Genomic DNA, 14952 nt, shown 5'->3' with positions numbered 1-14952 from the left:
ACGTCTCCTGATGTACTGGCCTGTCTCCTGGTAGCGCCTCCTTGTTATGGACACTACGCTGACAGACACAGCAAACCTTCTTGCCACAGCTCGCATTCATGTGCCATCCTGGATGAGCTGCACTACCTGAGCCACTTGTGTGGGTTGTAGACCCCGTCTCATGCTACCACTAGAGTGAAAGCACCGCCAGCATTCATAAGTGACCAAAACATCAGCCAGGAAGCATAGGAACTGAGAAGTGGTCTGTGGTCACCACCTGCAGAACCACTCCTTTATTGGGGGTGTCTTGCTAATTGCCTATAATTTCCACCTGTTGTCTGTTCCATTTGCACAACAGCATGTGACATTGATTGTCAATCAGTGTTTCTTCCTGAGTGGACAGTGTGATTTCCCAGAAGTGTCATTGACTTGGAGTTACATTGTGCTGTTTGTGTTCCCCTTATTATTTTGAGCAGTGTATGTGACAAATATACAAAAAGACTCCGAATGAAGCAAATACTTCTCCATGTATGACAGACAGATGAGACCACAGAGGGGCAGCAAGGACTTACATAGTGGAAGCAGTGATCAGCGCTTCTCTCCCTGGAGAGGCTGCACACACACGGATCTAGACAAACACAAATGTGACACTTGTCATGGTCATTGCTGCTCATAGAAAATGCAGTCTAAACAAAATGTTCTTCATGAGCGATTGCTTTCTCTCTTATTGTGTTTTATTGACCTTTGCAGTTTAAACATTAGTCAAATTTGGCCAATAAGATATGTAATTTCACCGTCCCACAATGAAAGGGAGCAGTAAGTATTATGCAGGTACAGGTCTTAAAGCAGCTCCTTGCTAGACAACATTTGGGCTACAAGGTGCTGAACCAAGACGATAGAATGTGGATTCTTACTACATGTGTACTTATATGTTAAAGGGGTACTCCGGTGAAAACCTTTTTTCTTTCAAATCAACTGGTGCCAGAAAGTTAAACATATTTGTAAATTACTTCTATTAAAAAAAATCTTAATCCTTCCAGTACTTATTAGCTGCTGAATGCTACAGAGGAAATTCCTTTCTTTTTGGAACACTGATGACATCACGAGCACAGTGCTCTCTGCTGACATCTCTGTCCATTTTAGCAACCGTGCATAGCAGATGTGTGCTAAGGGCAGCATGGTGGCTCAGTGGTTAGCACTGCTGCCTTGCAGTGCTGGGGCCTTAGGTTCAAATCCCACTAAGGACAACAATAAATAAAGACATTATTATTATATTAACGTCAGCAGAGAGCACTGTGCTCGTGATGTCATCAGAGAGCATTCCAAAAAGAAAATAATTTCCTCTGTAGTATTCAGCAGCTAATAAGGACAGGAAGGATTAAGATCTTTTAATAGAAGTAATTTACAAATCTGTTTAACTTTCCGGAGCCAGTTGATTTAAAATAAAAAAGGTTTTCATCAGAGTACCCCTTTAAGTCAGTGCTAGAACAAATTTCATTCTAAATATGGAAGTATAGAAATACAACATCTTACCTGTAGGGGGCACCATTTAGATCCACGTTGGTCCCTGTTTGCTCAATTGTAGGCCACTGTGTTGTTGCCACTAAAAACTCTTTGTTCACACAGTTTCTGAGACTATCTGGAATTCGACCTATTGGAGAGTAAAGAAAAAACATTGAGAGTTTATGTGGGAAGCAGAGGGGTTATTCACATTTGGGGAGATTTATCAAAACCTGTGCAGAGGAAGAGTGGTGCAGTTGCCCATAGCAACCAATCAGATTGCTTCTTTCATTTTCCACAGGCCTCTTTAGAGGCCTGTGGAAAATGAAAGAAGCAATCTGATTGGTTGCTATGGGCAACTGCACCACTCTTCCTCTGCACAGGTTTTGATAAATCTCCCCCCATTGTGACTCTAAATAATAGAGCCTGGAAAAGAAAAATATAAATAGTAAGAAAAAGACATCACTGAAAAATAGCAGCACACCCAGCAATAAACAATTAATAATTTTATTAGTACAAATTAGTACAAAAAAACACAAGTTGCATACACAAGGATTACAAAACAGACACATTAAAATCCATTAAAAAACCTGGCTAAATGAAGCTAGTGCACAACCTAGGGGCGGGGCCATGAACCCCCTCTCCTATTATGGCACCCGTCCTCAACGGTCAAAACAATTGGTAATGTAAGCCAGATCCTGGCATATACCCTATCAATATCAGTGTATAAGCAATAAGGCTAAATGCAACATATAAACACTAATACATTTGGCAGATATTGCAAAGCACACATGCCCATACAGATATTGGGGAACACTTGTGATAAAAATAATAGAGCCCAGTATAATCCCATCATAAGGCGACACCTAATACTTGCACATATTAGGGTATCAAGGCAGAAGCTAGCGTCCCAGGCAAAGGTTAGTAGTTGAGGACGGCGTCACGGGGTTTCCTGTGACGTCGCAAGCTCCCGGCTCCAGCGTTCGGGACAGTTTGTTCCAAATGCTGAGCAGCGGAGTACCCCATTAAAGGGGTATTCTGGGTATCCAAAGAATAGGGGATAAGATGTCTGATCACGGGGGAACCGCTGCTGAGACCCCCTGTGATCTCCCTGCAGCACCCGCATTCTATGCGGAGACTGCGTCTCTAGTTTCGAAAACCTCCGGCCGTCACGTCCCCTCCCATAGACATGAATGGCATGGAATGCGGGTGCTACAGGGAGATCGCGGGGGGTCTCAGCAGCGATACCCCCCCCGCGATCAGACATCTTATCCCCTATCCTTTGGCTTGGGGATAAAACATTTTTGCCTGGAATACCCCTTTAATAACTCCACACGACTTATTGCCTATTTGGACAAATGATTAGGGGACAGTAATGACTGTGACACATTAGGGGAGATTAGGGATTAGGGGACAGTAATGACTGTGACACATTAGGGGAGATTAGGGGACAGTAATGACTGTGACACATTAGTGTCCATTCATCTCCTGCCTGACACACAGGAAGAGATCAGGGGGCACTTTTGACTGATCATGTTACATTGCATGACGTGTGGCACCCTGGCTCCCTTTTTTTTTTTTTTTTTTGGGCGCCTACATTCATAACAAATTTGTCAAGCTCTGCTCTAAGGGCCCATGCAAACTATGGAATTTCCACCCAGAGACAAGGATTTGGTTTGGTTGACACTAGGTTTTGGTATCCAGCAGTAAAAGGCAGGAACTGTCTTGCTCCTGTTCTTCAACAGGAAAGGAGGATTATGCATCAGTTTTGATTCCTGAGACTTGAGTTCACATCTGTACTATAGTTCCAATCATAAAAAGTTTACCGCTAACAGACCCCACTGACTTATAATGGGGTCTGTGAGCATCTGCCACAGTGTCTGTCATTTAGATGGAATTTTTTTTTAACCACCACTAGTAAAGATTACAGGTCTACAGCACTTCTGTGGGTGGTGGGGGTGCACTCACCAAAGTTGCTAAATCAGATGAGGTTTATGATTCCATATTCATAAAATCAGTGGTACAGGATGCGTTTAGGCAATGGCTGTGTCGACAGCTGAAGAAGGCCGCCTGTAACAGATCCTGTACACTGATGTTATGGAATCATACACCTCACCTGGTTTAACAGCTTTGTTGAGTGCTGGATTTAGTTGCATTTGCAATAACCTTAAAGGGGTTATCCAGGAAAAAGCTTTTTTTTTTTAAATTTCAACTAGCTCCAGAAAGTTAAACAAATATGTAAATTATGTCTATTAAAAAATCTTAATCCTTTCAGTACTTTTCAGCTGCTGAAGTTGAGTTGTTCTTTTCTGTCTAAGTGCTCTCTGATGACACGTGTCTCGGGAACTGTCCAAAGTAGAAGCAAATCCCCATAGCAAACCTATTCTACTCTGTGCAGTTCCTGAGACAAGCAGAGATGTCAGCAGAGAGCACTGTTGCCAGACAGAAAAAGAACAACTCAACTTCAGCAGCTGATAATTAATGGAAGGATTAAGATTTTTTTTATAGAAGTAATTTACAAATCTGTTCAACTTTCTGGAGCCAGTTGATATATAAAAAAAGTTTTTTCCTGGAATACCCTTTTAAGCCATGTCACAGAGACATGTCAAATGTCTTAATTGGTCGGGGTCATTGTGTTCAGACCCCACTGAGTAACCAAACGAGCTAGGAGGAGTGTGGCACTTCACTCCCTGGTTGGATACTATATCAGGCTCATGGCTGGTGATGGGCTTCATTGTGTGTCTATGGAGCCACAAATAGGAGTGACTCTCACAGCTGTGCACTTCTCTCAGCTGGTATTGATGGGGAGGTCTAAACACCCAGACTGATCAAAACATTTGACATTATTCTGTGACATGGCTTAAAGCGGTACTCCGCTGCTCAGCGTTTGGAACAAACTGTTCCAAACGCTGGAGTCGGGAGCTCGTGAAGTCATAGCGCCGCCCTTTCATGATATCACGCCCCGCCCCCTCAATGCAAGTGTATGGGAGGGAGCGTGACAGCCGTCACGCCCCTTTCCATAGACTTGCATTGAGGGGGCGGGGCTATGACTTCACGAGCTCCGGCTCCAGCGTTCGGAACAGTTTGTTCCAAACGCTGAGCAGCAGAGTACCCCTTAAAGTTTTTGCAAATGCAACTACCTGGCCAGTAGGGGGTCTGAATGCTGAGAACCCCGCCATGATCACGGGCATGATGGTCTATTGTCCCTTGAGTGAACGGAGCAAAACGCTTAAAAACGTTGCTATGTTCAAATGTCCCATAGAAAGTAAATGGAGCAGTGAGTAAGCATGTGTTCTGCCGCTCGATTCACTTGAGGGACAACCGACCTTGATGGAGGTTTCAGCAATTGGACCAATCAGCTACTTATTTTCTATCCTGTGGATAAGGGATTACCTCTGTAATGTATGCGCGGGAGGAAGAGAGGATTGTTGCTCAGGTTTGCAGTTGCTTGAAAGGGGTTACAGCTTGAAGAGCTTGTCCTTTATATACAATACTTATTTATATGGCTCATATAGATATAATGGATGGGGTCCTATTGATTGGGATCATCCTCTGCAGCCTGGAGCCAACACTGCAGTACCTCTTTATCTGTTAGATATCCCTGATAGTTGTTACCTTTCTTTGATTTGCTAAAGTTAACTTCTGTTTGCACTGAATACAATTTTTAACCCATTATTATTATTTTTTTTTATATTTTGGCACATCCAAGAATAAGAGACTTCATTACCTGTGACTGCTCTGCGCATCTCAGTAGCTGCAGCTTCTCTCATCTCCAGGGATGCTTGCTCACTGTACCATGCTGTATGCGGAGTGCAGATCAGATTGGGGGCGTCCTTCAGTGGACCCTGAGAATATCTGTAGAAACAAGACATTTTGTTAACACTTAGAAATAATGTTGCCTTAAAAAAATAGTCTTGGTACATTTCAACATTGATGATGCACTACTAGAGCATTCAAGCAGTGTGTGAGGTGGTCATAGTACTTGGACCCGCCATGATCACACATTGATGGCACATCTCCCTGTGACCCACCAACAATAAAGGGGTGCTCCGCTGCTCAGCGTTTGGAACGAACTGTTCCGAACGCTGGAGCCGGGAGCTTGTGACGTCATAGCCCTGCCCCCTCATGACATTACGCCCCACCCCTCAATGCAAGTCTATGGGAGGGGGCGTGACGCCCCCTCCCATAGACTTGCATTGAGTGGGCGGGGCGTGACGTCACAAGCTTATTATATTATATTGGTAAGGCCCCTTTCACACTGACGTGCCCCGTTGGCAAACGTCCGTCAGGCACTTATTTTTTATTTTTTTTCCTTTTTGTGCCATAACCATAACGGACATTATTTTTGACAGGGCACAACGGGTCCCGACAGATCCCACTGACTATTATGGGGTCCGTCAGGCGCCGTTGTATTTTGACGGGAGGAAAAAACTTTGCATGATGTATTTTTCCTCCCACTATTCTCCCCGACGGACGTTACACTGCTGTGTCACAACGACAGTGTGAAAGAAGCCTAAGTTGCTTTATTATACTTTTTGACACCATACACAAGCTGTTTCTTTCTCTGGACAACTATTTAATGAGCACGATAGACTTCTGGTATATTATTTTCAATCCTGATTTGGGACATGGATAAGTAAAATAACCAATACTCACATGAAAGGTTCAGACTCGTGAACATCTAGAGCCGCTCCTCTGATTCTGCCTTCCTTCAGTGCCTGAGCCAAAGCCTTTTCATCTACTAAACCTCCCCGTGCTGTATTCACCAGGAATGCTCCCTGCCTCATCTGCAGACAAAAGGAAGCCCATAGTTGTAATGTTCAGTATATTACAAAAAGGGTGTATTGATTTTACAATATTATCCATATAAACTAACTCTTAAAATATTCCAGTATTCACCCTAGCCACACGAGTGCACTTAATCTGTGAGCTTTACTGTGCAGACTGGGACTTAGTAAGGCTGGGTCCACACTACGTTTTCTCCCATACGGGAGCGCATACGGCAGGGGGGAGCTAAAAGCTCGCGCTCCCGTATGTGACCGTATGCGCTCCCGTATGCCATTCACTTCAATGAGCCGACCGGAGTGAAACGTTCGGTCCGGTCGGCTCATTTTTGCGCCGTATGCGCTTTTACAACCGGACCTAAAACTGTGGTCAACCACGGTTTTAGGTCCGGTTGTAAAAGCGCATACGGCGCAAAAATGAGCCGACCGGACCGAACGTTTCACTCCGGTCGGCTCATTGAAATGAATGACATACGGGAGCGCATACGGTAACATACGGGAGCGCGAGCTTTTAGCTCCCCCCTGCCGTATGCGCTCCCGTATGGGACAAAACGTAGTGTGGACCCAGCCTAACACAGATCTGTTATACTGCTGAAGACCTAGATAAGTCATTCTGCACTAAATACCCCATAACTGCAAAATGGAAACAGAATGTAACACTTTTTGCTCATTTATTGAAAAGAAAATACTAAAAATTTGCATTGCCAAAAGTATTCATACTCTTTTCTCAGTACTTAGTTGAAGCTCTTTTGGCAGCGTTTGCAGACTCCATTATGCTTAGAGATAAGGATTTGGGGATTTTCTGCCCTTCTTCTTTGCAGATCCTCTCAAGCTCTGTCAGGTTGGATGGGATCCATTGGTGGAAGCTGTTTTAGGTCTCTCCAGAGGTGTTCCATTAGGTTTAAGTCAGGGCTCTGGTTGGGCCTCAAGGACATTGACAGTGTTGTCCCTAAGCCGCTCCTGGGTTGTCATGGTTGTATGTTTAGGGTCATTGGGGGAGAATTATAAAAACCTGTGTAGAGGAGAAGTTAACCAGTTGCCCATAGTAACCAATCAGATCGCTTCTTTTATTTTTCACAGGCCTCTTTAAAAATAAAAGAGATCTGTTTGGTTGCTATGGGCAACTGGTCAACTTTTCTTCTACACATGTTTTGAAACATCTCCCCCATTGTCTTGTTGGAAGGTGAACCTGAGGTCTGGAACAGATTTCCATTAAAGGAGTACTCCGGGATATGAAACGTATTCCCTATCCTAAGGATAGGGAATAAGTGGGGGGGTCCGACCGCTGGGGCCTCCCGTGATCTTCTGTACAGAGCCCTTGGCTCTTTGCCAAAATAGCGTGTTTTGACCACCGCATGACACAGCGGCCGACACGCCCCTCAATACATTTCTGTGACAGAGGCGGAGAGTGCCTAATGCAGTGTTCCAGCTTTCCCATAGAGATGTATAGAGGGGGCGTGTTGGCTGCCGTGTCATGCCTGGGCCGACTGCCGGGGCCCCATATGGAGTAGGGGATACGTTTTCTTATCCCGGAGTACTCCTTTTAAGACTATCTTTGTACTTTAGTCAGGGTTGAGGAAAAGTTGAATGAAGCAGTCTCCCTGTCCCAGCCCCTTTCATGTTTCTTTTACTTTTCTGGCTGCTCTGTCATAAAGCCCAAATTGGTGAAGGCTGCAGTGATGTTGACTTTCTGAAAGTCGCTCCCATTGCACATAGGATCTTGGCAGCTCAACCAGAGTGGCCATTGGGTTCTTGATCACTTCTCTTACCAAAGTCCTTCTCCCTACTACTTAGTTTGGTGGGGCGGCCATCTCTAGGAAGAGTCCTGGTTGTTCCAAACTTCCTACTTTTAAAAGTATTATGGAGGTCACTCTGTTCTTGTGCTCTCAGTGCAGCAGAATTGTTTTTGTCACACAAAAACACTGAAACCCTCCAGGACTGTGCAGGTCCTGAGAACGTATGCACAACCCTGTGTGTAGTAGGGATAGACCGATATCGATTTTTTTTAGGGCCGATAATCTGTGAAGGTTATAATCTGTGATATTCTGGTATAAATTATCGGCTATTTATCCCCCTCCCCGACACCACTGCAGATCATTAATTTAAAGCGGGCGCTTTAAATCAATGAACTGCAGCGGCTTTTGCGGTGCCAAAGGCAGGCCGCCGCCACCCGCTTCTCTCCTGCTGCCTGTCCGGGGGTCCTCCTGAGTCCTATCACCGCCACTGTGACCGCCCCACCGCGCCGCACCCCCCACCTCCCTGGCCCCATTGCCTCCCCCATCCCTGGTTTTATAATTACCTGTTCCCGGGGTCCACTCTACATCTGGCTCTGGTGGCGTCCTCCTGAGCTGTCACTGTGCGCACTGACGGTGACGTCGCATCACGTGACTCTTCATTGCGCACAGCGTAAAGCAGGATGCAGCAGGAGCCAGAAGTAGCATGGACCCCTGACACAGATATTTATAAAACCGGGGATGGGGGAGGCAATGGGGCCAGGGAGGTGCGGTGGGGGCAGTGCGGGGGCGAGGCATTATCGGATTATTGGCAAGGTAATTGCCGATAACGCCCAAAATCGTGAATATCGGCCAAACCCATAATCTGTCGATCCCTAGTGAGTAGACACCAGACACAATGAATATACAGACAAGATATAGATGGTATTTACCTGTTTGATTGTGAAGTCGTTTATGAGGTGGTGGTTGTGTTCGTTCAGGTTACAGTGCAGAGACACGCAGTCGCTTTGGTAAAGCAAGTCCTGCAGTGTGTACACCCTCTGCACACCCAGCGAGCGTTCCGCCCCGTCCTGCAGGTATGGGTCATAAAAGATAACATTGAAGCCAAACACCTTGGCCCTTACAGCCACTGCCTGTCCTACACGACCTGCGAGAGAAAAACATCACCGGAGAGGAGGTGTCAGCTGAACTATACTCACCGCATACAACAATCCACTATGAACCATGCAAAATTACTGATCTGACTTCTATATGAGTCAATGGACTGAGGAGATCAAGAACACTGAGCCTTGGGAATATATATCTAATGCGCAACGTGACAACGGGTCTGAGCTAAACGTCATGTAAGTGTTCTATCTCCAGTAGTTTAGCCAATTATGTGGCCTGAGTGCTAAGAAGATACCATCTGCAGAGTACAGAGGATTAGAGATTACGGACAGAAAGCCACATTTAATAACTCAACTGTTAGCTCTGGCAGATGTAAACTGAGCCAAGAAAATATCAAGATATAGGTTACAGGGAAGAGAGATTACAGTAGTAATGTAAAAGCTGCAGCCTTAGAATTCAGGAATGCTCATAAACACCATTAACTTGCCTGCTTTAACCCCTTAAGGACCAAGCCCATTTTCACCTTAAAGGGGTAGTCCAGTGGTGAAAAACTTATCCCCTATCCTACGGATAGGGGATAAGTTTGAGATCGCGGGGGGTCCGACCGCTGGGGCACCCTGCGATCTCTCTGTACGGGGGCCAGGCTCTCCGACCAGATAGCGGGTGTCGACCCCCGCACGAAGCTGCGGCTGACACGCCCCCTCAATACATCTCTATGGCAGAGCCGGAGATTGCCGAAGGCAGTGCTTCGGCTCTGCCATAGTGTTGTATTGAGGGGGCGTGTCGGACGCCGCTTCGTGCGGAGGTCGACACGCCCCCTTCCCGCGGGCTGTCGGGGCTCCGTACAGGAGATCGCAGGGGGCCCCAGCGGTCTGACCCCCCGCGATCTCAAACTTATCCCCTATCCTTACCACTGGGTCACCATTGGACTACTCCTTTAAGGACCAGAGCATATTTTGCACATCTGACCACTGTCACTTTAAGCATTAATAACTCTGGAATGCTTTTACTTATGAATTTGATTCCGAGACTGTTTTTTCGTGACATATTTTACTTTAACATAGTGGTAAATTTTCATCGATACTTGCATCATTTGTTCGTGACAAATTAAAAAATTTCATGAAAAATTTGAAAATTTAGCATTTTCTAACTTTGAAGCTCTCTGCTTGTAAGGAAAATAGACATTCCAAATAAATTATATTTTGATTCACATATACATGCATGTTTGCATCATAAGGTTGACATGTTTTTACTTTTGGAAGACACCAGAGGGCTTCAAAGTTCAGCAGCAATTTTCCAATTTTTCACAACATTTTCAAAATCTGAATTTTTTAGGGACCAGTTCAGATTTGAAGTGGAATTTGAGGGGTCTTCATATTAGAAATACCCCATAAATGACCCCATTATAAAAACTGCACCCCTCAAAGTATACAAAATGACATTCAGAAAGTTTGTTAACCCTTTAGGTGTTTCACAGGAATAGCAGCAAAGTGAAGGAGAAAATTCAAAATCTCAATTTTTTACACTAACGTGTTCTTGTAGACCCAGTTTTTGAATTTTTACATGGGGTAAAACAAGGGGTAAAAGGAGAAAAAGCCCCCCAAAATTTGTAACCCAATTTCTCTTGAGTAAGGAAATACCTCATATGTGAACATAAAGGGCTCTGTGGGTGCATTAGAGGGCTCAGAAGGGAAGGAGCAACAATGGGATTTTGGAAAGTGAATTTTGCTGAAATGGTTTGGGGGGGGGGGGCATGTCACATTTAGGAAGCCCCTATGGTGCCGGAACAGCATATCAGCTTAGTCCCGGCGGCCATCAACGGCCAGGACCCGCTGCTAATACTGGACATTAACCCTTCAGAGGGCCCGGTATTAACCCTGATGTTGATCGCCGCATCTGAAGTGAAAGTGAAACTATCCCGGCAGCTCCGTGGTGCTGTACGGGACCGCCGCTGTGAAATCGCGCCATCCCAAACAGCTTGCAGGACACGAGGAGGATCCCTACCTGCCTCCTGCGTGTCTGATTGCCGAATGACTGCTCTGTGCCTGAGATCCAGGCAGGAGCAGTCGAGCGGCGATAACACTGATCAATGCCATGCTATTGCATGGCAGTGATCAGTGTAGGAAATCAGTGTGTGCAATGTTATAGTCCCCTATGGGGGATATAACCTTGCAAAAAAGTGAAAACAAAGTGTTAATAAATTAGATTTAACCCCTTCCATAATAAAAGTCTGACTCACCCCCCTTTTCCCATAAAAAAAATTAAATTTTAAATAAAAATAAACATGTGTTCTGGCCACGTGTGTGAATGTCCGAACTATAAAAATTTAAGTTAATAAAACCACACGGTCAATGACGTACACGTAAAAAAAGTGCCAAAATAGCGTATTTTTGATCACTTTTCATACCATAAAAAATGAATAAAAAGCGATCAAAAAGTCAGATCAAAACAAAAATGGTACCGATAAAAACTTCAGATCACAGTGCCAAAAATTAGCCATCGTACTGCCCCGTACGCAGAAAATGGGGGTCAGAATATGACATTTTTAAACATATTAATTTTCGTGCATATAGTTATGATTTTTTCCAGAAGTACGACAAAATCAAACCTATATAAGTAGGGTATCATTTCAATCGTATGGATCTTCAGAATAAAGAGAATGTGTCATATTTACGGAAAAATTTACTGCGTAGAAACGGAAGCCCCCAAAATTTACAAAATGGTGGGTGATTTTTTTTCATTCTTGTCGCACAATGATTATTTATTTTATTTTATTTTTTGGTTTCGCCGTAGATTTTTGGTTAAATTACAAATTAGAATTGGCGCAAAAAGTAAGCCATCATATGGATTTTTTTGTGGAAAATTGAAAGGGTTATGGTTTTTAAAAGATGAGGAAAAAATGAAAATACAAAAACTAAAAAACGCTGAGTCCTTAAGGGGTTAAATTGTAAATTTGACTCTGTCAAGTGGCACAGACCAGGGAGAGAACACATTTTTCCTATGTTCTAGCGATTGCTCAGTGTCTGAACACTCTAACACAACTTTTGTCTCTTTAACAGTGCCCATTTTAAGGGGTACTCCACTGGCCATTTTTTGGAATATTTAGTTCCGAACGCTGTGTGTGCGCTGCGGGTCGGTCACGCCCCCTCGTGATGCCAGGTCATGTCCCCTCAATGCGAGTCTATGGGAGGGGGCGTGATGGCCTGACATCACAAGGGGGTGTGGCCGACCCCCGTAGCGTGCACACAGCATTTGGAACTAAATGTTCGGAACGCTGGCCGGTGGAATACCCCTTTAAGCTGACCATACACATAAAATAGCTGACAATAGAACAACAGTTCGCCTGACAACTCTCTCTTAATATTTTCATACACATGGATGCTCGGCTTGGCTGAATGTGCAGAAAAGACATTCACATTTAAAGACCCAATCTTTCTTTCCTCTACCATCTGCCATTGTGGAATGACTGGAACTCTTAACTCTCCATCATTATCTATGGTGTATGGTCAGGTTAAGTGATCAGCAGAGTGTATGATCAACAGAAAAAAGTGCAGCAGTTCGGTCACTGTCACATATTCACTTGTGTTGCCTATCCAGAACTGATCCAGAAGAGTTACCTAAACAGGAGTTGTGCTCAGCTTATTGTCAGTGACAGCAAGGACAGTGCTGGAGGGTGGACTAACCCACTAGACACCAGGTGTAAATGAGCCCCTTTACCACCCTAAGCCACCAGGAATGTTATGTTACACATTGTAGCACGGTATTCATAAGACAACCCCTTCAATAGACAACCAGGGGTGACACATTAACCTGTTCACTAAACTAGACCACCAGGGATAGTGGAATTGACCTCTCAACTAGCATAACCAATTAGAGGTTAGTTGCTATTAACCTCTTCATTACTTAAAGGGGTACTCCGCTACTCAGCTCCGAACGCTTAGAGCCGGCATCGGGAGCTCGTGACATCATAGCCCCACCCCCGCATGACATCACACCCCGCCCCCTCTATGCATGTCTATGGGAGGGAGCGTGCTGGGAGTTGAAGTTTTGCAACAGCTGGAGGCACCCTGACTGGGAAACACTACATTTGACTGTATCATTCTGTAAGGCCATGTAAATCTACATTTCATTACTTACCAAATCCCAACAAGCCTAGTGTCTCCCCGCGGACACGAGCTGCACCAGATGCCACCTCTCTTATCTGTTCCACGCTGTGTACCCTTGTACCCTCCCGAAGTGCTTGATACAGCCAGGTGTTCCTCCGATATAGATTCAGAATATGGCAGATTGTAGAATCAGCCGTCTCCTCCACAACAGCTGAAGGGATATTACACACCGCCACTCCTAAAATAAAGATGGGTTCAGGAAAGGTGCACATTAATATACACAATACATATTCCTGACAGAAATGACTAGAACTTCATCAGAACAAGTATTAACATAAAGCACAGAAAAGCTAATAATACCAAAATGTATTCTACTGTGCCCCTCCCCCTCCTTCATCTGTCTCCAATTTACTGATTTAATTCATTTACAACGGATATGAATGAAAAAGTCCCCACAATGCAATGTTGCCCGCCGACACTAGGGCTATACACTATGGGGGACATTTATCATTGCTGCTTTGTGTGACATATTTATAATTATATCACAGGGGTTGATACATTTGGAGCACATAAGAAATACAAAAAAGTCGCAGTTAAGGCTTTTGTGAGACTTTTTTTGCGACTTTTTAAACTTGCTCACGTACGGGAGTTTTGTACAGACATGGAGCAGATTTGCGACTTTTTTGTAAGGAGCTTGCAAGGTTTTTTTGCCTACATGCGACATTCGCACTTCATAAATTCGTGACCACTGCAAAGTGGAAACTGAAATTTGCTTATGTACGGCTGTTTGTAACTTTTCCTTACCCACAAAAGTCGCACAAAAAAAGTGCTTAGGCGCACATGCGACTTTTTGTGCGCCCGGAATAAGCAAAATAAAAGGCTCTAAATGCCTTGGTAAATGTCCCCCCAATATACATATTCTGGAATAATCACCAAATTACGCAATCGCTGCACAACCCAGTGTACTGTAGCGTACGGCTACCTGCTGTTTTATCACGACCTATTTATACTACTTAATTTAGTATTTACAAGATATGGCCCCCTCGTTGCTGTATTGTTACAGCTCTTATCTGTGCAGTTGAGGCGCGGAGCAATGCCCGCCCCAGATGTGAATATTTCATTTTCTTCCCTGCTGTTACGTGAGCTCTCTGCTATTGTAGGTGCTTCTCACTGACTGCACCCAGAAGAGCGACACCTGAGCTCAAGTGAAGGCAGTGAAGAGAATAGAATAAGCCGTTTACCATGTGGGATCATAAACATCATGTTTTAATAGTTCAGACTACCAAATACTTTTATTTTTGTTTACATTATGTGAGGTGATTTAAAGGGGTTCTCCACTGCTCCAGCATTTGGAACATTTTGTTCCGAACGTTGGGTGCAGGCTGCGGGGGTCGTGACGTCACACCACGCTCCCTCAATGCAAGCCTATTGGAGGGGGAGGGGGCGTGGCAGACATTCACGTGCAGGATCAGAAACATAATAATTTAATACTGTAGTTCAGACAATTATGCACATGGCAATATGAAATATGTGTCTTTCTAGTTTGTACAGTGCTTTAATTTAAAAAAATTGATTAGAATTTTTAATTTTTTTTATCCTTTTTTTTTTTTAACACACTTTTTGGTCCCCCTGAGGGTCATATCATAAGCCATCATTAGATGGCTTACATAAGTGAATGTAATGCTATTGCATTACATTGATCCATGAAATCTGTGCTCTATTGCTAAGGGCTGCCTTTGGCAG

The 14952-nt window shown here is 44.3% G+C and overlaps 1 protein-coding gene across 2 annotated transcripts in view; it reads right to left on the bottom strand.

Annotated features, from left to right (window-relative positions):
• The window catches only part of CTBP2 (C-terminal binding protein 2), a 49898-nt gene that overhangs the window by 11547 nt on the left and 23399 nt on the right, over window positions 1-14952 (bottom strand). Inside the window, exons 4-9 of one of the 2 annotated variants that reach the window (XM_056529048.1) lie at window positions 13241-13447; window positions 8929-9143; window positions 6136-6266; window positions 5207-5334; window positions 1513-1630; window positions 552-607 (exon numbers count right to left, since the gene is read on the bottom strand). In XM_056529048.1, the coding sequence (XP_056385023.1) occupies window positions 568-607; window positions 1513-1630; window positions 5207-5334; window positions 6136-6266; window positions 8929-9143; window positions 13241-13447 (839 nt within the window). In that variant the 3' untranslated portion in view covers window positions 552-567. The remainder of the gene's footprint in view (window positions 1-551; window positions 608-1512; window positions 1631-5206; window positions 5335-6135; window positions 6267-8928; window positions 9144-13240; window positions 13448-14952) is intronic. The other variant, XM_056529047.1, reaches the window with a different exon arrangement.

The sequence above is a fragment of the Hyla sarda genome, chromosome 7 (assembly GCF_029499605.1).
Source record: "Hyla sarda isolate aHylSar1 chromosome 7, aHylSar1.hap1, whole genome shotgun sequence".
Taxonomy (NCBI): Eukaryota; Metazoa; Chordata; class Amphibia; order Anura; family Hylidae; genus Hyla; species Hyla sarda.
Note: the sequence above shows the minus strand (reverse complement) of the source record. Positions and strands in the feature narration are given on the sequence as shown.